General features: G+C 37.7%; 1 protein-coding gene across 3 annotated transcripts; it reads right to left on the bottom strand.

Annotated features, from left to right (window-relative positions):
* Positions 1 to 414: 414 nt before the first annotated feature.
* TNNT2 (troponin T2, cardiac type) lies at positions 415 to 24938 on the bottom strand. 3 transcript variants are annotated; one of them, XM_063300071.1, is made up of 11 exons: positions 24887 to 24938; positions 18535 to 18556; positions 14984 to 15044; positions 14760 to 14876; positions 12498 to 12575; positions 11375 to 11485; positions 10582 to 10691; positions 8789 to 8879; positions 5107 to 5147; positions 3576 to 3581; positions 415 to 706 (listed from the first exon to the last, which is right to left on the bottom strand). In XM_063300071.1, exons 3-11 carry the CDS (start codon positions 15035 to 15037, stop codon positions 658 to 660), a joined length of 657 nt encoding a protein of 218 aa, XP_063156141.1. In that variant the 5' UTR covers positions 15038 to 15044; positions 18535 to 18556; positions 24887 to 24938; the 3' UTR covers positions 415 to 657. The 3 variants fall into 3 exon arrangements, with proteins under 3 accessions (XP_063156141.1, XP_063156139.1, XP_063156140.1); XM_063300069.1 differs by lacking the exons at positions 3576 to 3581; positions 5107 to 5147 and adding an exon at positions 6374 to 6414; XM_063300070.1 differs by lacking the exons at positions 415 to 706; positions 3576 to 3581 and having other exon boundaries at positions 5076 to 5147.
* Positions 24939 to 25240: the final 302 nt, after the last annotated feature.

Raw genomic sequence — 25240 nt, 5'->3', positions numbered from 1 at the left:
AAGATCAGTGTGTGGGGGGTGTGCCTTGAGTTCAGGAGCCAGCAGGTGGAGGAACCAGAACTTCCACTAAGTGTAGCCTGGAGATGCCACATATCACTTGGGGAAGGACATGTCATACATGTTATAAAGGCCGTGTTGTATAAAAACAATCAACCCATACTAATGCTTTCAAATCTGGGGTTCGCTTTCAAATATGGTTCTATGTGACCAGTCTTGACAGGATAAATAGATTTCATTCAACAACAATACCATTAATAGCAACAAAATTCCAAGCTGGGATGATTTTTTTAAAGGTAGGTTGTCTTAGCCATATATGAAGAAGGCCAGTACTGAAAGAAGTCTGTTCCTTTCTATTCAAGATTGTAAAATTACCCAGTAATAAAATCAGGCAAAGAAAGTGGTTATTGCTTTTTGAGTTGCTTTATTTACAGACACAGATTTATTAACTTGAGTGACAGGGTAATCCTGCTGCAGCAATTTCCACTGTGCAGTGCTGGTGCTGTGCACTTACAGTCATTCTACAGAGTGAGGCCTTTAGAAAGCAGCTTGTTCTGGATAATCTAGAAAAGTTGGTGCATTTATCTGGGCCACACAGACTAGGATAGTGGATCAAACATACTGGTTTGCTGTCTCCAGAGTCTAGACAGGAACCACATTTCACTTCCATCGGCCACCAACCACAGGTTTTCCACGGGCAGCCTTGGAGCTGTTGGGAAAGGAAAAAACAAATGAGGAATTTCTGGCAAAAGTCTGGACAATGCAAAGGAGAGTGGGGAGAGATGGTCTGGATCTACTTTTGCTTTGGATGAAGGGGCACGAAGGGGGACCTTTGCACAAGGATTCTTTTAGCTCTCAGCAGACCTCTTTCAGAGACCTGGCCCAGCCCAGGCTGACCAATCTGGTTCGCACAGGGTGGACAGTGCCCCTGAGGGAAGAGCAAGGCAAGTGTACAATGAAAAACACATCATGTTTAATGTATAATGCAATAAGAGTTGGGTGCTGAGGAAGTGGAATCCTAGGGGAAAAATCACCTTGTGCCTTAAAAGCCATAACTATACCCAAGACTTCAAGATGATTCTTGTCCTCTAATGAGCCTTGGGAACTGTGGTTCTATGAGGAAAATGAAGTATATACTTCTCAGCATCCCCACCAAACTACAATTCCACACTACACTTGTTTATTTTTATTTTTTTAGAAGAAGGTGTTAGACACGCTTCAACATGACTTAACCTGCTCTTTTTGCTAAAACTGTGGGGAATCAGTACTAAGAAAATGGTTTTCTTTTAAAATGGGTGGGAGATTAAATTAACCGTATGCCAATAGACATTATACTATAATGTTGGCCTTGCAATGAATGCTTATACTTATTTGCAAATCAATATTGCTCTGTAATTTTTTGCTGTTCAATGTATTTTTCTACTTATTTCTAATTAAGCTAGAAAATGGGGTGTTCTTTCTGAATAAAGCAATACTCGTTAGTTGGCTGAAAGGTATTAAGCAGGGCTAAGATTATCAAACTTTGAACTCTTTTCAGGTTTAAGGCAAAAGAGGACCAGAGGGAGGTAAGATAAAATGTTTTATTGTTCATGAAGTGACCAGCAGTGTTTTAACTATTAATTTATTGTGATTAATTATGATTTTCTTAAGGTATGCTACTTCCCAACTCTTTATTTGTACATTTATTCAAATATTTATTTCTTACCATAAAAAACATATAGGCTTGTAAATAACAAATTGTCATGGAAGTAATCTATCTACATGGTCACTAAGAGTCAACACCAACCTGATGGCACATTATCAATCAATTTATATAATTCAGTCCACTGGCAGTGAGTTCCCAATTTTAAAGTAGCTACTTTACAGTCTAATTTCATTTTGATAAAAGAGTCAGAGGAAACACTGTATATTGTATCAGCTCTCCTCCTCAAAATATTTATCCCCTCTCAATTTAAATTGGAAAGAAGTAAGACCTTAGCAAAATTAGAGGAAGAACTGGAATTACCTATTATTCCAGTTTATTAGGAAGAAGTATAAATGAAGTAGAGGTATAAAAGACTCTTCTCTCTACTTCTTTCTGGATTGATGCTGAAGTGAGCAAAAGCTAACTTCCTGCAGAGCCATGGGAAGTCTTACTAACTTTTCTCTTAAGCCAACTGATCACCATTATCAGTTTGGCCCTGTGAAAAGAAGATTGCTGACATTAGTAATGGGAAAGTAGCAAACAGGTGTTCTCCAGCCAACTAAAGAACTCATTTAGCTGACTGGTAGGAATGGAATCATTGTCTTCCCACAGCTTCCTGCAGTAAAGTGACCACATTGCTTGTTCCTTATAACCAAGGAAGCTGGTCACTGGGATAAGAAGCCACAGTGTTTTCCTTTCTGACCTATTGAGCCACTTAGATTTGGTAGCAGGTACGTGAACTGTTTCCCACCTGATGCTTGTTATAAGTTGAAAATTGTGTGTTTCCCACACTGGCAAATAGGCCTTCTATATGCAAGTTGCTGAGAAAGGAAGCTTCATGAATTTTACTCCTTCTCTTTCAATAAACAGCTCAAAACTGCATGGATATAAATCAGTGTTTCTCAAACATGGCAACTTTAAGATGTGTGACCTCCAATTCCCAGACCTCCACAGTCAGCCTGGCTGGCTGGGAGATTCTGGGAGTTGAGGTCCACACATCTTAAAGTTGCCAAGTTTGAGAAACACTGATATAAATGGATATATGTAAGTGACTGTTTGCCTATGTGTGTACTCCCCAGCAAGCTGTGTGACCCCTGGAGCTGAAAATAGGGCTTACCTATACCTTAGTCCATGCTGCTGGGGGATTATGGGAATTGACCCTGAATATCTGGAGGATGCCAGGTTGGGAAAGAATGCTAAATGGGGTTTTGCCCATGCAGTTGAGCATTCCCTCAAGTGGGCTGCTCGGTAAACAAAATTGCGTGGTGTTTTGGAAGTAGGCCATGTATGAGCCAGTTAGAAAACATTTTAAAGAGCAGGAATGTAATGTCACTGAAGCATGCTAGTGATATAATTCAGCTTTAGACTGGCTGACTCTCTTGTGTCATTGACAAACCAACCAGGCAATTTCTAAACATTTATATAATTCTTTATCCTCTCTGATTGGCCAATGTACTTGTCTTATTTCTCTGAAAGGGCAACAGCTGTTTCTAAATTTGACGGCAGATTAAGAATGATATTTATTGCTCTGAAAAGATTTGTAGGGATTTCCCAGATTACCATCAGCCTTTGGTATTTGTTTTGCCTGTCTTCTATTGACCTGACAAAATTACCCCATCCTTCACTTTCTATAGTAGCCCAAGCACTTAATTATCAGCCTCCAGAGCACCCTCAGATCACACCACCAAAATCTGTATGGGGAGGAAATAGCAATTTTCAATGGCACAAATATCCCTGACTCTTGCCATCGGTAGACATCTAACATGAAATCAATATTTGCTGTGAAACCAGTGATAACATGGGGTGATACTTAAAGCCATTCCTTTAAGTATTTGCACAGTGCAAACTATCACAGTACATCAATACATCCCAAAGGGCACAACATGCTACTTACCCTTTCCTGAAATAAATGAGGAGACAAAAGAAGAAATATAGTTTAGTAGGACATAGTAGATTTGTCTAACCAACAAGTTTCATTTGATGAACCTAAAAAGGCCACCAGAGATCAAGACATTCCTAATCAAGATGCCATTTGTTTCCGGACCACTGGGCTAAAATAGGAACCTGGAACAATTCCAGCCTACACACAGCTATATTCTTTGCTCACATCAGTAAGCAGAAGCAGGCTCCATACAATGATGAAACTTATCAAGAGTTCCCACTTGGTGGAAACTGAGTGCCACAAGCAATGCATATACCACCAAGGAATTTTTTAGCCTTGCTGTGCCTTCATTCTCCATCTCTGAACTGAAGGTCATATCCAAGGAGAATGGAAAGATACTAACGTTAGCAGACAGTTCATAGTTGTATAGAATGGTTCTGACACGTCAAGATGCAGAATGTTCTGTGTCTTAGAAAATGAATTATAAGATCCATAGGTGAGGAATGGTTTCTACTTCAAGGCTGGATTTTTGACACCATGTAGCTGAACTACTGTGGTAACATTGGACCAAAACAAGCCATGTCCTAGATAATTATCAGAAATGCATCCTTATAGAGAGAGGTGCACTGAAAGAATAAGATGAGAAGACTATCCCTAATAGTCTTCAGGGATGAAAAGAAAAATAGCTTCAGGAGGTGCAAAGGAACTTTAGTGAAAACTACAGCTGGAGAAGGAAAATTAGGAATGAACATAAAGAATTAGAGAAAAATGTGGGAGCAGGCATGAACTCTACAAATTGTATTGGGATGGAAAAGAATAAAACAACCTTTACCAACCTGTCACTTCCCCGATATATTGGACTATAACACCTGTGATGGCTTAGAATTTTGAGTTATAATCCAACTTTACTGGATAATACCAAATTGATTGAGGGTGGATCTAGTCAGGTCAGAAAAGATCCACTAATGGCAAAGGAAGGTTATTTTTGCTGACCCATCAAAACTTGTTTCACACTTTATTCCAGTGGGAGCCTTCCTCTGGATTTCACTCTTTTATAAAAATTTTAATATCCCTCCTACACCCAACATATAGAATAAAATAGTAATGAGAAAACATTACTATTACTACATATAAAAATGGTAGACAGAAGACAGAGAGAGGGAGAAAACTCATTTGAAATGAGTGACAAAGCACTCATTTCAAAGCAATGGTACTTTAAAAAAAATCAGTAATGATATAAATTCCAGATTGTAAAAGTGCTTCATTCAAGACTCCTGAACACCAAGTTATAGAATGTATTGTCTTCATTTTTTAGCCTTGGGTTACTACAACAGGAAAGGCAAGAAATGAAAAGCAAAGGATTAGTAGAAATGAACGAAGCAGAACAGAAAAAAATAAAAGAAGACAAAAAAAGCAGAACAGACACTAAAGCTAGAAAGATCTGTGAAGTGCAACAGAAAAAAGATAAATGTGGAACATCTACTGGGAGTGCTTGATGCCATGAAACATGGTGGAACTATTACTACATGTTCTGAGTACTTACACCTTTTGATGATCACTAATGCGGTTCCGTAGAACATTAATCTGGAAGAGAAATAGATAGGTGATGATGTTTCAAGTAGGAAGCAAGAGAGCTACTGTGTCAGCACAGCATGAAGCCAAGAAAAGAACATAGACCAAAGACATTATCTCCAACAGTAGGCAAGGCTGCAGGCTGCATTAGCAGATGTCAAAAAATACTTGTGATTAATAGTGGTGGTTAACATTTTTATTTGTAGAAGTGGGAACCAGAAGGATACTTGGTTTATGTTTATCGGTCCTTATTTTCTTTTTCCTTTTATTAATGTAACTTTTTTCTTTCAATAGGTCTTCTTTCCATGATGAGGAGAGATAAATCCAATTGTCTGCTCTGTCATATCTCTGAAGGCTTTGTATACATTTTTCAGATTGCTTCTCCAATGTGTTCCCATTGTGATCTTTTCCAGCAAAAGAATGGTATATAAATAACCTCCTTTCAGGTGCTTAAAAGCAAGCTCAGCTATTTGTGGCAGGATCAGCATTTCCTAAAACTGATACTTCCCTTAGCACATCTCCACAATATTCTTCAGTTTGAACATAATGTACTTTTCTCTGATCCATAAATATGGGAAGAATTCTAATAATGCCATAAAATTATGCAGGTTTTGCAATACTTTGCAGGTAATGAAAAAGTCAGTCAGTCATTATTTATTTTAATTATCAGAATTCCAAAAAGAAGGAAAAATTATAAAGTCACACCCAGGGATACAACATGACCTATAAACAAACAATTTTACTCCTGGTTAACCTACAACGTTTCTGATAATTTGTGATATATAATGATGATAACAAAAAAGAATCTTGCAACCTTCACTGCTAAAAGCAGGAGAAGAATGGGGATCTGTTTAGGAGAAGGATCAAAGGTTGGAATAAAAGAAAGGGATAACTGGAAAAACAGTATTTGTTCAGTTCAGTTAAGCTGCTGAGTTGCTGTTGCTTCTGGTACAAGGCTCCAAACTAGAGAAGAAAGCTTCCAAAAGATTTTTCATGTCCATAGCCCTGTCAATGGCTGAAAAGACAAAAGACTGTTTGACCGCACAGAACTTGATCTTGATTATAGGAATCATTGCAAACCAAGCAGGACAAACATGCCAAAGAACAACATACTAATCTGAAAAGGTATCAGTAGCATCCAGATTTCATAGGGTCATTGAGGACACTGTTGAGAGCAGGGAATTGCATACATAGCTCCACACCTTATATGATGTTTTCATGAAACAGGCTATACTTACTACTTGCTTAACTCATCACAGCGTGCAGTAAGTATGGAAATCTGGTTAGGGTTAGAGAAAGGAGAGTATTATAGCCTTTCATGGATAAATCCACAAAAACCTGTAACTTTCACCATCTGAACATCTGGGGAATTCAGCCATTTCTAACCATTGGGAAGCCAAGCAATTAGTTCCTGTCTTGGTGGTGTCTCTCCTGGACAACTGTTGCAGTTTGCTAGCTAGTTTTCTTAACTCTGCTTTCTGTGTTCTGGGTTAGGTCCAGAACAGCACAGTCTGTGTAGTCCTGGATCTCTCCCAATTCACACCCTTTTTGCCAATTCTTAAAGTGGCTGAAACTTTGGGTGTGTTACTAGTTGAAACTGCTGGTGCTGACTTTCCAGGCCATAAGGGCACCCACTTAGTTGAATAAAACTTGTGATTAATTCATATCCCTGCATGCTTGGCTCACTTGTGCAATCAGAATCACTTAGTCCTCTCTTGGGTTAGAATAGGCACCCCACATTTCACAGCTTCCCATCTAGCTCCTACTCTTTGGAACTGACTCCATCTTGAATGATGAGGTTTTTAAAGGCCCTTAAATGTTTTTTTTCAGGGCTTTTATGAAGCTAGAAGAACTTTTTAGGGCAGTACTTGACAGTGATTTGAATTATAATAGTACTGGGATTAGATAATGTTTTATATTGATTACTATATTCTAAGTATTGGTTTATGCTATGCTGTGTTTTTTATTGTTTGTTTGGACTTCAAATAGTATAAGTGAATATCAAATGAAAATATTATTAATAACAATTTATTAAAGTTGTATGCCAGCCAACTCTCAACAACTTAAGGCAGCTCAAACAAAGAAATTACAATAATACATTTTAAAAAAAAAAGATGGCAAATGTGGTGAGGTGAGGGGTTCCACTCTCTCTTGCCAAAGGCTGGGTGAAGAGCCAATTACTACTATAAGCATTAAAACACTTGCAAAGGAAATATTAAGAGAAACACAGAAGTGGTGATCCTGAGAAATAAGTCTTAAATATTCAGTTAAGGGTACCTGAATAAGGCCAATATCCATAAGGAGAAGGAGAAAGATATATGAGGCCATTGTCAGAACTGACTACTGTATCAGGAAGTTCTAGCAAATGTCTTCAGCTGCCATCTTTGAATTGACAGGGTCAGGTCCTATCTCCTTCTGCTTTCATTAGCTCTGTTTGCCTTTGGAATTTAGTGCTGCTCAGTTCTGGAAGAAGGCATGAAAAATTCTCACAGCAACATTAAATTGTCTGACTGAAATCTAGAGGGTTATTATGGAGCCAAGCTACAATGTCCTCTGCCATGAGAAGTAGCTGCACTCATGTGAAGAGCTCTTCACCACTGACTTATGATGTTGGTTCCAAAAGGAGATACTGTAAATCTAGTTTGTCATTCAAATGAGTCAGGTCAGATTATTCAAGCCTGTCTGTTCTTGTTTAGGGAAAAAGAAAATAGTTTATTTTGTAGTAACAATAAAGAAAAAGAAATGCAAATGCCACAGCCAAGGTTGTGTTGAAAGCTTGTCCATTTCCATTTTCAGAGGGAAAGTAGTGAGTTCAGTGCAAAGAAAATATTTCTGGAAAAGCCCAAATGAAGAAAATGTTCAACTTCTTCTGAGAATCAATCATCAACATGATTCCTTCAGTCCATTCTACTTCAATCTACCCACTCCCTGGTGGATATTTCTTGATGGCAGAAGTGTGAGTAGTACCAGCCAATCAAGGATAATGTCCCTCAAAAAGCAAAGGAAGCTAATTGAGCATGAAAGCAATTCTTATTCTTCCTGGATCAGTTGCACAGGTGATCCCAGCCAATTAGCGATCATGTACTTAAAAGAATAACTATATTCTCATTTAGCTCCATTGTGATTATTACAGAAGGGAATGAAAACACTGCTCTACTTCTTGCTGGATTGCTTTATTGTTTCAGAAAGTTATGAAAACCTTTCCCCCTGGTTTTCAGATGGAAGCACTGAATCATGGGATGGTATTCTGCCATACTCAAGTTTTACTGAGACATCTGCAATCAGTTACTAACAGCTCTTGTTAGTCCATTTCCAGGTCAGACAGAAGAATTCTACGTGCCACTTCTTTGGGCAGATAAAGATCCCAAGGTAACTCTTGTGGTTCAAAGTTTGTATTTGTGGCCTGTAGAATTTGTGTGTTGTTGACAGCAAAGTAGGCTATGCATGATTACAGGCCTTTTAATCATGCATGCTACATTGACATAATTTGACTTTATGAAAATTTGCTCAGAAAATAAAAATTTATGCAATGCTCCTGAAAGACCTAACAAGTCTTTCCTTTCATTTCACTCAGTCTTACTAGTAAGTAACATTTGGGTACCCTGTAAAGAATCCAGAGCTGAACAGAAATGGATATAGATGTTTAGACTTACCTCATATTTCTGTCTTTTGAACTTTTCCTGTAAATCAAATTTCTCAGCCTCTAGATCATGAATGCTCTGCCACAGTTCCTGGGCCCTTTCCCTGATTTGAGAATACATGGTATTAATAAAGGTGCTGGCCAGTATGTTCATACAACTAAATATGTAATGGAAACATGTTGCTCTGGACCAGTGTTTCCCAATCTGATGCATCAACTACATGACCATTCATCATAGTAGAAGGGATGATGAAGGTTGTAGTGCACTCTAATTTCGTGAGTTCATATACTGACTGGTTTTTCAGAATTGGGCCTTCTGATAAGTATGGAACAGGCTGAACAAACCAGTGTAGCAATCTCTAAGGTTACAGTTCTGTGGTCCCTTGGAATAGCCTTGTAAGAAGCATGTGCCTCCTCAGATAAAATGCCAACCCCATAGAGGAAAACCTGATATCAAGTCTCTTTTCCTCCTTCTTCACCAGCCTCCCTCCAAGCTCTGGAAATCACAACTTTAGAATATCCCAAAAGAAATCATAAAAAGATTGTAGAAGCGATTCATACAAAGTCTTCCTAAATCTTGACCTCTCTTGCAGTTTCCAAAAAATAAACTAATTTGTACTACCTCTTTAAGCTGGTTAAAATTATTCCTTCCCATTGATTGTTATGGAAAGCAAATTAAAACAAAAGAAACAAAAAATAGGAAATGGACAGAGGGAGGGAGAAAGAGAAAATCTCTCCCTCCTCATTTCTGTAATGTGGTCCACACCTGGCAGGGTGCTGGGTTTGCTAAAACCAGCTAAAACTCTTGAAGTTTGCCTTTGATTCAGTGTATTTTTTCTGTGTGCTCTTTGCACCCTCTAGTGGTCTATCTTTTTTTTTAGCTCAGATGCCAGTAATACTGTACATTCTTCGGACTGATGCCCAAGCAGCCATCATTACAATTATGTAGCACCTATTTAAGATATAATCCTGCTGGTATCAATTAAGGCAGAATGTGGGCAGCTAAACAGACAACTCTGTCTAAAGAACTGCAAACATGTCCGAGCAGTGATAAATTACACAATGAGGAAAACATTAGTATCCAATAACACATCCATATTGTTTTCCTGGCAACTACACAGAAATAGTTTGCTGCTGTCTTCTTCCAGAATTTTTTTTTTTTTTACTTCCCTGTCTGGAACACTGTCCTGGACTTCCATGATAGTCTCCCATCCAAATACTAACAAGGTTTGATCCTATTTAGCTTTATTAAGATCAAAGTTGTTGGGTACTGCCACTTGCTTAGGGAACTCTAATGTATATTAACATTTTAACACCTACTTGGCTTTATATTTTGCCCACATGGGAGTTACATGTCATGCACCACCATTTGCCACAATGCACTTAACCAACCTCTAGAGGGCCATAGGTTCCTCACCCCCTTTTCAGGAACTGAGCCTATGTTTATATTGAGTATTTCTTGTACCATTTGTGCTCCAATACAGTATTCTCCAGCCATACAAGACTGCTTGGTATGCTTGAATATAACCAAAGCAAATAGGATTTACAGTTACTGTTATCTATAGATTAGAAAATGGTTGGGCATCAACTCCCTTTTGGTTGTAAGAGGACCATGCCATTGCAGAGTGGCATTAGTGATAGTGAGAAATTAGGTTGCATTTACTTTGTCCCTGACGAGCCATACATCATATCAAAGAAACAGAAGAAATGACAGGTAAAATACAGTTTTTGTCCCATTTCTTGCTTTCCACTCCTGAAGAAAAGAAGACCCTCCAGCAATATCTTCTCACCAAGCTTCCCTCTCACCTCAATTTGTCTTCATTCAAATGATCAATATTAAGGGGTTTACGGCGCTCACTGAGGATCTTTTTCTTCTTTTCCCGTTCTGTTTGTTTTTTCCCACTTTTCTTCTCTGTCTAAAGAAATCAGTTTGTGAGTGACATCAGTGGCTTTCAAGTTCAACCAAATTGCTTCTCTCCAGTGGTGAATCAGAGAATTCAGGTATGTGTTAAAAATGACAAAGCATGTTGTGCTCAGTGAAGGACAAAATGGGACCAGAGCATTCTTTTGCAAGTGGCCATTTAGTCGGGCAAAATGTACATGGATTGAAACTAAGGGCAAAGAATTCCCAAAGGGCAATGCAAGCATGAAATTATTTTTATACACTACTACAAGTCTTTCCGAAAGCATGCAGTGAAGATGCTGAACCCCAAATTTGTGGATTCAGTCTTCACTTGCAGGACACAGGTCCTAAATTACAGAGCACAGCAGTTCCTTGGAAAAAGGGTTCCTCTGTTTGAAGAACTGGTCAAACCAAATCCAGTTCAAAAGTTTAAAAAGAAGAACAAAATAATTGGGGGGAGAGGCTTTGAATTTGTAGTTAGAACCTGGATAGTTAGAATGTGGACAGCAAATGGAACAGGCTCACAGCTTATTAAATCACCTTATAGTGGGATGTAATGTACTTCTGTTTAAATGACAGTAATTGTTTATGAAATGTGTCTTCATCCATATAATTTAACATATACACAGTTTATAAAACAACTTTGCTTTTTTTTTTTTTGCAATGCAGTCATCTATACAACAGTCATATACCTACCTTCTGAAGATAGCCTCCAAAATGAAGCATGTTGGAGAAAGCCTTTTTCTTCCTGGCATCCTCTTCAGCCCGCTTCCTGGCTTCCTCTTCCTCTTTTCGAGCTCTCTCTTCCTACCAAGAAAGGAGACATGGGTTTCAGAAGGACAGAGAATGTACAGCAAGGTCAAATGTTTAGTTAACCCAATAAATGCCACTAAGAAAACGATAGCAGATAAATTCAATCTAATTCTTGCCAGAAAGTTAGCTAGAACAGTGATAATTCTGGATTAGTTCTTGTTTGAGTTGTTCAACTGCAGCAAAAGACAATTAGAAAAAAAAAGTAATACTGTATTTAGGATGGTTTTCTCTATGAATAGAATAGCATTAGGTCTAAAGCAGACTTCCCAATCTGGTCTTTCCAGATGTGTTGGCACTGTGACTTGCAAAACTCCCAGCTTGCAAATTCTTTCCCAGAGCTTCCAGTTCCCAGATCAAGAATTAAAGGATCAGACCGGATTTGCAGAACTCTTGCAAAACCATCTAGGAGAATAATTTGTTTCATGTGTAAATGGGAGGAGAATTGCCAGAGTCATATATTTTCAGTTTTGCAAAAGCTAGAAGTTAAAAATTCACTTTGAAAAAGATAGATGGTTCCATTAGAGAACTGAGCACTTCAAAACAAGTCACTATGCTGAAAAAAAGAAAATAGTTTTCACCAAATGCAGAGTATTGTTCTATTCTGCAACAATACACAATAATTGGTCAATTATTACATGATGAAATTTAGCACTTTATATTATCGGATATCTAGCACCATTATGTTCTCTGAATTTAAAAAAATCAAATCAGAAGTATATCATTTGGTATTTAACCATATCATTATATAATAACTATGGGATTCTAATTTTATCAGAGCTAATGGTTATCTCCCAAACAATTAAGTTTAATATTGGATTAAACAGTAATCTGAAAATAATTCAGTTATGTTTTTGGAAAGTCAATATGAATGGAACATTATGCTTTAACTCAGAATGTTTTGTGATGATTGATATTGTCATAGTTACTGAAGAGTGAGAAAAGGAAGTGAGACGTCTTCCACTAGTAACAGTCAGGGGAGTACACCCCACATCTTGGATAGACTCACAGCCAAACGGGCCTGGCGTTCCTTCTCTCGCTCACTACGGATCCGTTGTTGTTCAGCTCGTTCAGCTCGCCGCTGCTCCTATATAAAGAAAACCTAATTTTAATATATCTTCCTGAACTGCGTCTAGTGGCCCAAATCAATTAGGATTTATGCTAAAATATTGATGCTGCCAATGGGAAAGGAACAAGAGCTGGTGACACTTGAACTACAATTACATCAGTCCAACCGAAGTGGCACAGAAGTTATTGTTGTAAGTAAGCAGGTAAAGAAATTAATTGCAAATCATTTCCCCTAACAATAAAGATAGGGTATTATAGCTACTGTCCTAAATACACTTACTAGGGGCTCAGACTGCTCTGCAGACAATGATTACTTCTTAATAGAAATGCATAGAAATGCTTTATCAATAAGGATCTGCCATTTTGTTTCCCTTTTAACAATACCCACATGTTGCAGCTTTCAGCAACTTGCCAATCTTTCTGCAATGGAATTCCTATTTCCAAGTTCTCGAATTCTCAATTTCCAACCACTTACTCAAAAGAAAACAGAAAGTGATGGGAGATACTTCATGAAAAGTAAAATCTGAGGAGCCACAAGATTAAAGAGAAAAGCTGAAAATTATTCCCAAATCCAAAAGTTAAATAAATCATGGCTTTTTCAAGGATACCACTCAGGTCTTATTTCTCAAGGACACTACTTATTTTTATTTCTGTAGACTGAAGAAGCTAAGATGCTTTTTGGCTAAGACAAAACAGTCCATTATGAAGGAAAATGCATTTGCTGTGGTGATTCTTAAATTCTTTACACATTTCAGAAGGGAAAATATGCATGCTATTATGAACAATATATTTATAACTTGTGTTTATATGTTTATATGCATGTGTAAGAGACATATAAACACCCACACTAATATCTTTACAATGTTACTGATTTTGATACCAGCAAACTGTAGCCCAAAGAACACAAGCGTTCTTCAGCCTGATTTTAAAGTCCCTTTTCAGACAATCCCATGGAGAAAATCTATATGGTCATTAAGAGTTGACAACAACTTATTTATTTATTTATCAAACTTATATGCTGGCCATCTCACACAAGGGTGACTCTGGGTGGTGTACCATAAAACAAAAAATTAAAACGTATTATAAAACCACTCAAATAATTTAGCAGAAATAAGAACAAGATCACGAGAGGGTTAAAATCAGAATGTTATACATCTGCAGCCAACGTGCAGGTTACCTGCTGCCAGGGGATCCCCAGGCCTGATGAAAAAAGCATGTTTTGAGAGCTTTTCAAATGGCCATAAGGGTTGGGGCTAAGCTCACCTCAGGGGGGATGATGTTCCAGAGGGCAGGTGCCATGGCAGAAAAGGCTCGTCTCCTGGATCCTGTCAGATGGACAGCAGACAGGACCCATAACATGCCTCTCCTGCTAGACTCACTGGAATGGGTAGATGTAACTGGGGAGAAGTAACCTGGCCTCGTGCCATCTAGCGCTTTAAAGGTCACAAACAGACCTTGAATTCACCCAGAAGCAAACTGGCACCAATGCGGTTTATGGAGCAGAGGTGTGACATGTGTCCTCCTAGGGGAACACATAACTGCCCATGCCACTGCATTTTGCATTTTGCACCAGCTAAAGCTTCCAGACAGCATGTAATCAAATCAAATCAAATTTTAGACAGTCAGTTCAGACCTATAGCAAGAACGTTCAGTTCCTTCCTTGGCAATCTGCTGTGTGAGAAGGAAAAGACTGAGAACATATAGTATCAAAAACAGCAATGGGCAGGAGAGGGGGACAGAAATTCTTAGAAAAAAAAAGAGGCTGTCAGGAAAAGATGAAACTGTGACCCCCAACTCTTTTGCCTCCTTGTCCATTATTATGCAGTTTGGCCCCAATAGAATATTCCTGCAGAAGTGTAGCCCTTGACAGAAAAAACAAAAACAAAGCCTATCCCAGGTTTCCATGGTCAATTTTAAATATACAGTCCTGATATTCTGTAATATTAACATGGAAACAATAGCCACTAAATTCAACAACCTTCTTCCCTATTAAGAAGACTTGCCTAGAATTAGATATTATTATAATTATAGATTCCCAAGATATCAGTGAACCCAGTCTTGATGCTAAGTATTAATAAAATAAACTATTTTGATGTGTTGCCATAGAACAGTTAAATCATTATTAACAGTAGGAAAATATTGTTAGAACTCGGCCTGGTGGTAAAGAGGGTCTACAGTGAATAAAAAGTAGATTCTGACATACAATTCTGTCCTTGAGGAATATCAGCTCTTCTTCTTCCTTCTTTCGATTCTCAAAATGGGCCTCAATTAGGGCTTGTAGTTCATTCAGATCTTTTTCCATTCGCTTCCGGTGAATATCCTACAGGGCAACAAAAGCATGACCAAGATTTGGCACTGTTCTCTCAAATGCAGGAAGACCTCTGGTGGTAAGAAAGAACAATAGGCAATAGCATTAAGAATACTCACATCAAAGTCTACTCTCTCTCCATCAGGGATCTTTGGAGGCACCAGATTGGGCATGAACAACCTGAAATTAGAGGAAAATATAGAGGTAACATACTGATAATACAATACTTGACTGTTGATTCACCCCATCTTTTTCTTCATTCCTAAGAGTTGATTGATTTGGTTTTATTTCCCACATCATTGTGCAAAATTTAATCCCATTGATTTTGAGGAGCTTTATCTCAGAATTTAAGTAAATTTAGTCAAGACAGTATAGGTAAAACTCATACATTGTAATATTGTTTTTATGTTGGGTAAACTGCAGATAGGGAAGTGCATTGATTGTCACTCTTGCAGGTAAGAAAAATATTTATGTGCATCTAGAAAAGTAGCATGTGACAAACTAGGTGAATACCTGTATAACCCCATCTCACTTTTTATAAATCAAAATATATCTCTTTTTTGTTTTTGTCTTGGGGAAGCATTCAATTATATAATTCTCCTAGCTATAAATTGAATGGAACAGTTCAGATCATGTGATGTCACTGACATAGCTGATTTTATATGATCTAAAAGATATGAAATTTAAAGTAACTGCATTGCTTCTTAAAACTCTGTTATTTACAGGCAATTTTTTAACAAAATAGTTTTAAAATCTCTTTCTTCGGCTGTGAAAGAATAATTGCACAGTGCCATCTAAAGGGCATTATCTTATGTTTTAAAAAGTGTGTCAGTGAATGAAATATTTTTGAAAAACAGCAAAGATCACCTTCAGAATGTGAAAGGAATGAAACACTTTTTTACAGTGCAGATTTAGAAGGGGGCTAAGACTACATTAGCTGGTCTCAGAACTCCCAGGCATATTTTATTTTTATGTGTATATTTAAACAATTTATATGGTCAGTCTCAATACTGTGACTATTAATTTAAACTGATTGCCAATGTCAGTATAATTCCAGTCTTAGAGAACCACTTTAGCTCAGGGAGTTGGAGAATGGGACCAAATGGAATGTCACCATGGTTGCCAGGTATAAAATGGCCACACCTGTCATTGCAGGTTTATTTCCCTTTACCCAATTTAGACGAACTATTGAGCAGCTGTAATAACTTCATATCTGGCACTGGAATGCTATCCTTGTGATGCTATCATCTAAGGCTGCAAGCCGCAACTGCTTTCCATCTGTCTCAGTCCTTCTGTGGCTGACATTTTTAAAAATTCTAGATAATTTCCAGATAATACTGAATTACCCAAAGAGATCATGTGTTTGCTGCTATGGAATTCATTTTTTAAAAAAGTTTATTAGCAATATAATCTTATGTAATTTTATTGAAAATAAAATTTAGATACTGGTTTTTCCCTCATTCAATTCATTTGGGTTGATAATTTTTGAACACATTACACAACAGTCTTTCACAAATAACCATAATAAAATTTATTGTCCATTTTTCCCAGGATATATAAAATAATACAAAAGAAGAAAATAATACAGTAAAGAAATGAATTCAATTTTGGTTTTTAGTTGCTAGCTTTACTGTAGCAAAACACTGGTATACCAAAGTATTTTCTTTCTTTGGATCAATGGTATTGAAAAGTGTGGGGAACAGCATTAGCTGAAAAATTGACACAGAACTGAGTCATATTACAAACAAAAGTCCCAAACCATTTCTTTCATTTTGTGTAATTTATCTTCACTGTTTTATTTTTTTGTTCTTATCTAGTTTTATTTTCAATGTTTCATTGAACACTGTATGTTTAAACATAAGTACTTATATGAAAGAAAAAAAAATCCACTGTGCTCAGTGGGATTTATTCCCAGTTAGTATATATAAGACTATATCCTACTTGTGCCTACAACAGAAGTATAAGGCTGTATTGAATCCAAAAGGGGTTCCTCAAAAGTACAACTTGCAATTTGATTTTATGTGCATGCCATAGGAGATTCAGGTTGAAGTTTGTGCTTATATTTCTAAATAGTTTGGGAAATAATTACAGTCATAGAAATTTAGGATGGCCAACTTGCTGCTCTGAGCATTTCTGAAACTTCTGAAGTCTAACTGCAACCAGAACCCTGGCTGTGAGGAATAAAAGACTCTTCTGATGAATAGAGAGAATAAAGAACAAATAGAGAAGGATAGTTGATATCCTGAGCTTATGAGATGAAACTCACATCATTCCAGTGTTTAATGTTTATGGTTAATTCAGTCTGAAGGTTATCAACTTAAGACATACTGAGAAAGCAAATTAAGGGCCTGTCATTTGTAGCTGAAATTAGATGAGATGATAAAGTATTGTGTAGATTGCAAGAAAGGATACAGAACGATGAAGTTAAAAAGAGTTTGTAGCTTAGCTGGTGCAGACAGCTGTTGATCCTGCAATGACATTGTGATAATGGAGGATCCCAAGACAGCTGCTGCATGCAGAGCACTCTGGGATCTCCTTGTATCAGATTGCTCTGAAGCTTAGTTAATCACCAGAGGATTTCAGGTCTAAAGGACTATTTAGAAAGAACATTCTGCCCCCCGAGTTGAGACAGGCCCATTCGCACCCGGACTTCCGGAAGAACCTAAAAACCTGGTTCTGCCGCCTCGCTTGGGGTGGGAAGGCCACCAGTTCATCTTGGGGGTGGCTATTATAGATCTCTCCCCAATAAACAAGATCTATGCTGTTGGATTTTATATTTTTTACTCTGTATTTATTCTATTTTTATATAGTATTTATATTGTAATTATGTGTTTTAATTTTGATTGTAAACCACCCAGAGTCCCCTTCTCGGGGGAGATGGGCGGTGATGGAATTTGAAATATAAATAAATGAAATGGATTGGTCACAGCCATACTATAAATGGGGCAATCTATGCTAAATAGGGTAGATTAAAGCATCCGAGTGACATGCAGCTAAGAGAGAGCAGGCTAAGAGGCAGCAGGGATAGAACAGTTGATATTTATGGCTTCCTACTTCAGTCACCATGTCTGTGCCTCTATTCTGCTCTTCCCTGGGTCTGGAGCTTTGTCTATGGTACAATGCTAAGGGGGGAACTAATTCAACGTGCAAACCTTAAAAACTGTTATTTTCGCTATGCAAGGTCAGCTACACCATTAGGGGCAATGCAGCAGCTGTGTGGGTGGCACATGCTGACTGTCCTACAGGCATTGATCTGAGGGGTTCCCAGAGAAAAGAGTTGTGATTTGCTGTGGCACCTGGCTGCCTAAATAGCCACTTAAATAGCAAGTGCAACCATCTTATGAAGCATTATTCTAGGGTTCCCTCAAAATGATACCTATAGAATGGAAGACCTGCTGCCACTCAAGAAATAGTCTACAGAAGACAACAGATCCAGTGTCAAAAGTTTCTTCCATCTTTTGCTTCTTAAACATTACTGATGAAAGAAAAAAGATAAAAGAACCAGTGGGAAAATATGGATGGGTTATACATGAATGATAATGGCATCTCATCTAGATCTATAAAATTCACTGAATGTGGCAGAGCAATTGTATGACAAAAACCTTGTCCAGGAACATCTTACATTTTAATATATTTACTGTAACATAAAACTTAAGGCATATGTACGTACTTGGGTCTGGGCTTTGATTCCCCTGCAATTAAAAACAAAGAAATATAAAAATATAAATCATCATAGACATCATGCTATTCCTTTTGAGGATAAGCAGTATACAAAAATGCAGAAAAGGACTAAAACTGCTGAGCAAAATGAATTGAAGTCTTTTAGTAAAGTAGTAAGAAAAAAGAGAAGGAAATATAGTCAAATATTATTTACACCAGCAACATTCCCTAAACTTCTATATTTGCCAACTATCTTTGCTTCCACCGTGTTCATACGCCAATTCATACATTGCCTTTTGTTATTTACAGTTTTCACTTCTCTCTTTTTGAGGATTGCAACAACTCCATGTAAGCACACCATTTTTGGTCTTCTTCCTCTTGACCCATTCACTTTTCCTTTATAACTTCATTTGGAATTTGATCTTTATTCATTCTTTGTGGTTCCTCCCTTTTGTATTCAGTCCACATTCATTCAGCAATCATTTGTTCTTGAATCTATCATGGCTAGCTTACCATGCAACTTCTTAAATAACCCACGCCCACTCCATTCAACTTCCTTTTATGTTTCTCATACATACCCAACTCTCACTTCCATATAACAAAGTGGGCAGAAGCACTTATACAGAGTGATATTCACTTCTTTGGACAAGATCCATTCATTGCCACAGACCGCATACCATCCACTAACTTTCTTCCAGAATTTGCATATTTTAAAATTCAGCCATCCATTCCCCATTTGACACAATTTTTCTCTATGCACATCATACAACAGCTTCCTCTCAACCTCATTTTTTCAGCACATTCTCTTTTTTCCTCATCCACAGCCTTTTCACCTCATTATTCCATCAAACACCCTTTTCTATATTACCCATTAATATAATTCCACGCATTTCTGTGGCACTCTGTAACATACACCTTTTTACTTTTTATACAATTTTTATACCATCTACTCAGTGTGGTTTACAATAATACAGACAGTAAATAAATAAGTATACATGAAGTACAAATAAAAATTATTTGATCACATACTATCAAGTTGGTGTTGACTTTAGCAACCACATAGATCTGGTGGACAGGATGATCTGTCTCCAGCCTGAGCAATAGTACATCCATTGCTGCTGTAATTAAGTCCATCCACCTTGCTGTTGGTTGCTCTTTTCTTCTCTTTCCTTCCACTTTTCCCAGCATTACAGACTTCTCAAGGGAGATGGTTCTTTGTGTAATGTGCTCAAAATATGATAACCTCAGCCTGGTCATTTCTGCCTTGAGTGAGAACTGTATGATCCATAGCTTTGTCTCATTCCTTTGCCAACCTGGAACAAATTTGCACCATGTTCCCTCAGGATGTAGTTTCCTGTCCTGTGTGTAGTTTTGCAGGAGGACAATGAGATGTTCTGAGATTTCCATTTTCCTAAAGACATTCCACAGCTTGGTATGATTGACAGCATCAAAGGCCTTTCTATAATCCATGAAGCACATATTGCCTTTTTTAGGAGGGGGAGGGGGTATTATTTGGCTTTCTTCAATATCCAGTGCATGTCAGCAATAATGTCTCTTGTTCCTGGGCCTTTTCTAGAACAATCTTGAACATATTGCTCTCTCTTTCCATGTAGAGCATTAACTGAGCTGGGTGATCCTTAATATTATTTTGCAAATATGTGAAATTAAGGATATTGTGCAATAGTGTGTACACTCTGTGGAGACTTCTTTCTTTAGAACTGGTTAGTAGACTGAACTCATCCAATATGTTGTCCTCTATGTAATTCTCCAAATTTGCTGGCACAGCTCGGTTAGAAAGTTTACTGATTCTTCTTCTGCACCTTGCCATATTTCTGTAGATATTCCATCAATTTCTGTAGTCTTCCAACTTGGTAATGACTGGAGTACTGATCTGACTTCATCTTCTAGTACTAGAGGTTCTTGAAAATAGCAATTATCTTCTAAGGTACTTTGGGTGTTAACTTCTCTCCTATACAAAATTTCAGTATTCTCCTATTTTTGTTCAATCTTCTCTGAATCAGTTACTATCTACCCACTGGCATCCTTTAGCATACCAGTTCAAGGATGGAATCTCCTTCTAAGTTCAGAGAACTTTTGGAAGACTTTTCCTGTTTGTCCCTGACTGTTCATCATCACTGATGTCTGTATAGATGTCACTGTGATACAACCAATTGTCTCTTCTAACATCTCTTTCTCTCTCTCTCTCTCTCTCCAGTTAGATTCTTTCCTGAGATCTTTGTCTTTCTTGGTTTAACTTCCCTTCTCTTCTTGGCAATGTCCATTCTCTTTTCTTTTTTTGCATGGCAACAATTAGATGTCCCAAAGGTTATAATCTAACCATGCAATCAATATCATTATTACTCTGAAAGATCCTTAGCTCTTCCTCAGTAGCATGTTGAATGCTATTTGACCTGAGTGTCTCATCATCTAGCACTATATCATCAATCACTTTGTATTATCTATCAATGAGGTTTTCTTGGTAAAATATATGAGTGGCTTATCTTTGCCTTCTCTTGTACAATATGAAATGGCAACTGCCACTGTCACTAAGTGATCATCCACCTCCGATACCTTCCTGTATCACTGCTGCTCAATATAGGCACCTCCTTACTTTATCTGGGCAAGGCTTGGGTGACCCTACTGAGGGTAGGTACTCTTCACATACATTCCCAGCATTCATTGCTCATCCTTCCCAGGAAAACCTCCACCATGATAAGGCAGCATAGCAGGACTTGAGAGGGACAATACAAATAGCACCTCAAATTAAAAATCTATCTTAAGGCAGCCTAGTCACCCTTAGCATCTACATCCCTTGGGAAATAAGACAGTCTAAGAAATAAGATGCTTTTTTCCAAGCAACTTCCCCATACTGTTTCCTTATGGCCACTTTCCATTCAATTTCTCTGTTTGGAGATTCATGTATCTTAACATTTTTTCATACAGGATTCATATTTTCTCTTCATGCAGTCTTTCTATTTTAACTCTGATTTTTTTCCTTCCATGACCATTTTTCCCCAAGATTCACTCTTGACACTACCAAATTATGGTCCATTTCCCATTCAGAACCTCTCATCACCCTTGTATCTTGTATCTTCCACTGATTCTCTTAAACTTTCATCATAGACAATCAATTCATTCATTTTTCTTCTGTATCACAGTCATTCAGAATATTGCATAATTTTCCCCAAAACCTATCCACAGTTTTTTCACTGTTTCCATTTACCAGAGCGTAACATGCAACTATGACCCAACGAAGAATTCTTACTTTCCATATGCACCACAATGATCTACTAATTCAAACTTTCTACCATATTTTAGCCCTTTCATTCATAAATAAACCTACAGACTCACTCCTCTGCATATATTCATCAATTCCACTCCACAAGTTCAGACTATCTTCATTCAGATCTATAACATCTTTCCCCTTTCTCTTACGTTCACAATGCACAACACATCTATTTCCTCCCCTACCCCCTTCTCATTCATTAGTTCAAGTTCTTTACCATTTACTCCTCTTAACATTCCAGGTCAAAATTTTCCATATGTCTGGTCATCACTAGATGAGTTCATAGATATTGACCTCCACTGTCCATCATGGCTTTGATGAACTGAGGCTTTCATATAACAGTTAGAGCTGGTCACTTAGTCTACATCTCCTCTATCTTAGTAAAGAAAAGGTGCAAACTAGGTTACCAGCCTTAATCAGACCCATGCCACTAGCAATATTCCCCACTAACAATAAAGAGAATATTGGTCAGTTTTGCCACGTTTTGGCTAGTATGCCATAGGCAGAAGCAAAACCCAGTTTTACTCCAAGCATGCTCATGCTATTGTATGCAAACTAAGATCTCTGATCTAGAGGCCTCCTTACAAGTCAACATAATGTTGCTTGCATCTCAACTAGAAGGTTGGCATTTTAAAAAATAAACAACAGAAACCATGTTTTCTGCACTTCCATTGATTCATAGTACTCCTTGTACTATATCAATGGTTCTAACTAGTGCTTTATAATCTGCCAATGTTCAATCTCTCTTTGCTCATTTCTGAAATTAATCACATAGTTTCTGTTTGTTTTTCATTTATATTCTCTCCTTCTTTCCACAGAAGATGCTTCTTTAAACAATGATCGGATGTTATTGTACACCAAACTATGTATTATTCTTAGGGCATAGTGTGGAGGTTTGATTCCTGGTTTTCATTAAGTATAGATGTTCAGGGCAAGTATGAGGGGTAGGGAACAGAACAGCATGACTTAGGAGAAGAAATGCATTTCTTTTCATCTGAATGTGAATATATTTAGTTTCATATTGTCAAATCAATGTACACAGGTTTTTTTAAGCAGAAAAGGGTAGACATTTAGTTCTTGTCTTAGTCTCGGTTGAGAATTGAGATATATAATTACTTCTGTTTTCCTACCATTACTGCACATAACTGTACTTCTCTTAATATCTTTAAAATCATTGAACCCAAAGATTTATACCTTTCAATAGTAAATGTGCAATAATTGTATTCAGGAGTATACCAGAATGGGTAAGTCTTTTAAGAATGGCAAGCACAAGCAATGCCATTTTTCCTTCATGGCAAAAGAAACAAAAGAAGTCCCACCATAAGCTGTGCTGCATCACCACTCATTCTATTCTACTTCCCAACATATTTAAGCTAAACCCACAATTCCCTCACTTGGTCCTCTCTATCCATGGATCCCAAACAAGCCTAATATGAGCCAATCTTTACTTAGCCAAAGATAGCCAATATCAGAGCTCTGAGAATTTCAGCCAATCAGCACTCACACTTCTTCAAACTTGTGAGCTTCAAACTTGTGAACTGCTATTTCTCAATGCCAGAGTTTCCAGGACTCCAAAAAACAAAAGCGAAACAAAAGAATCCCTCTAGCAAACTTTGTGTAATATGTTATCCCACAAACTCTAATAAGATGGCACACTAAGAAAGCTGCTGTCAAAGAGTTTTCCTTGAGCTGGACTGTGCAAACTGAATGGAGAGGCAGAACAACATGACAGTCAGTTTGTCAATGAGAAAGAAAATGCCCACAAAGACAGGATATCCTCAACAAAGCTAGTGTTTCATCTACTGTTGGGGGGGGGGGGTGGCTTTCAAAGGATAGCGAAGAAGCAGAATTTTAAGCCTATGAAGCACATTACCACAGATGTGTTGCTAATACAATATGAAAGGTAACAAAATTGTCCTGCGATAGAGCTCTATAAAACAACCTTTTTTTACAGTTCTTTCTTTATCGTGGAGACTGAAATTGACTAAGCAATTTTTTTTCCTGGATTTGAATGTACTGTATATCCAAATGTATGTTTATAAGGTTTTATAAAATATACAAACATATTTTAAATTTATAAAGAAAAGGGGGAAGTCCTTTTGCACTCAAAACTACTGCCCTCATATTTTTATCCATACAAGGAATGAATGCTGAAGCAGGTTCAGTTCTGAAACAGATAGACGGCAGAACTCCATTAAAAGAGAGAGAGAGAGAGAGTTTTTCAGAAAGCCCCAAATTGCTCCCTTCTAATCAAGACTTCTCAGAGATCCAGAGAGGCTCAGGTCACTTTCGCCAGTTGAACCCATCCCCACCCACTCCCTATTAAAAACGATGACACAATAACAACTAAAGTGCATATGGACACACACACACAAAGAATGATATAAAATTTGAGTTAAGCCCACACCGAGCTTGAGAACCAGGCCAAATGACCCTCTAATTGGTATAACTGCCCAGAGCCCCTCTAGTGAGAGGAGATGGGCGGTGACAAATTTGATAGATAGATAGATAGATAGATAGATAGATAGATAGACAGACAGACAGACAGACAGACAGACAGACAGACAGACAGACAGACAGACAGACAGACAACCATGACACTCATTGAACAATCCAGTCATGCTTTTCATGGTGTAACTATGGCCTCCTCCATCTTATGAAAGGATAACCCTTGAACTGATATTAGTAACAACAATCTTTAGGAGTTGGAAGCCATTGGAAGGTCTACTGGATGAAATGAGAATGTATGAGAGAAACCAGCCTTCCATATAAGCTAGCCTTTCAGCTGTTAGAAGTTTTATTTCAGCTGTTAACTTCTACTTTTTTCATGAATGTGTGTAAAAGGATGTGGTACATAAGAGAGGTTATTTTCCCTCCGCCGCTCCAGCTCTCACTTTCTCCTACTCCCACAGAGGAGGTGGCAGAATCTCCAATTATATGACTGCCAAGCTCTGCTGATCAAACACACACCACTGTTTTGAGGGAAAGATGATCACCAATCACATTATCAGCTCCAAATGACTGACGTCCATTCATTCAGACTGTCATGAAGCACATGTATTTCCTATTTACTTACCTTCTTCAGGTTCTTTAGCTTGCTCTTCTTGTTCTATTTTAAAAGAGGAGTCAAGAACTTGATTATCATTGTAGCACATTGCAGAGATGCATTTAGAATCCCCACTCCCTCTGAATGCATTTTACTGCTCATAAGCTATGCCTGAAATCATTCTTAGGATGCTTTGCAGTTCACGCACACATTGCTGGGAAAGCTCACATTACTGGCATTCTGGTATTTGATAATCAGAGTCAGCAGCACCCCCTTTCCTAATTTATTATAATATCAAAACTGGAGTAGATTATAACATTATGAACGCCTACAAATATAGATGCACTATCGAAGGTGATTTTTAATTAATACAATGCTACTTTC

This window comes from Candoia aspera, chromosome 3, assembly GCF_035149785.1.
Source record: "Candoia aspera isolate rCanAsp1 chromosome 3, rCanAsp1.hap2, whole genome shotgun sequence".
Taxonomy (NCBI): Eukaryota; Metazoa; Chordata; class Lepidosauria; order Squamata; family Boidae; genus Candoia; species Candoia aspera.
Note: the sequence above shows the minus strand (reverse complement) of the source record. Positions and strands in the feature narration are given on the sequence as shown.

What these genes read in the sequence shown, in the direction of transcription:
- TNNT2 (XM_063300071.1), bottom strand. Translation starts at nt 15,037, where the DNA reads ATGCCCAATCTGGTGCCTCCAAAGATCCCTGATGGAGAGAGAGTAGAC. An exon ending in TTGGAGGCTATCTTCAGAAG is followed by an intron (nt 10,692 to 11,374) that starts GTAGGTATATGA and finishes TGATTTCTTTAG; the next exon opens with ACAGAGAAGAAAAGTGGGAA. An exon ending in TCAAAAGACAGAAATATGAG is followed by an intron (nt 5,148 to 8,788) that starts GTAAGTCTAAAC and finishes TTTCTCTTCCAG; the next exon opens with ATTAATGTTCTACGGAACCG.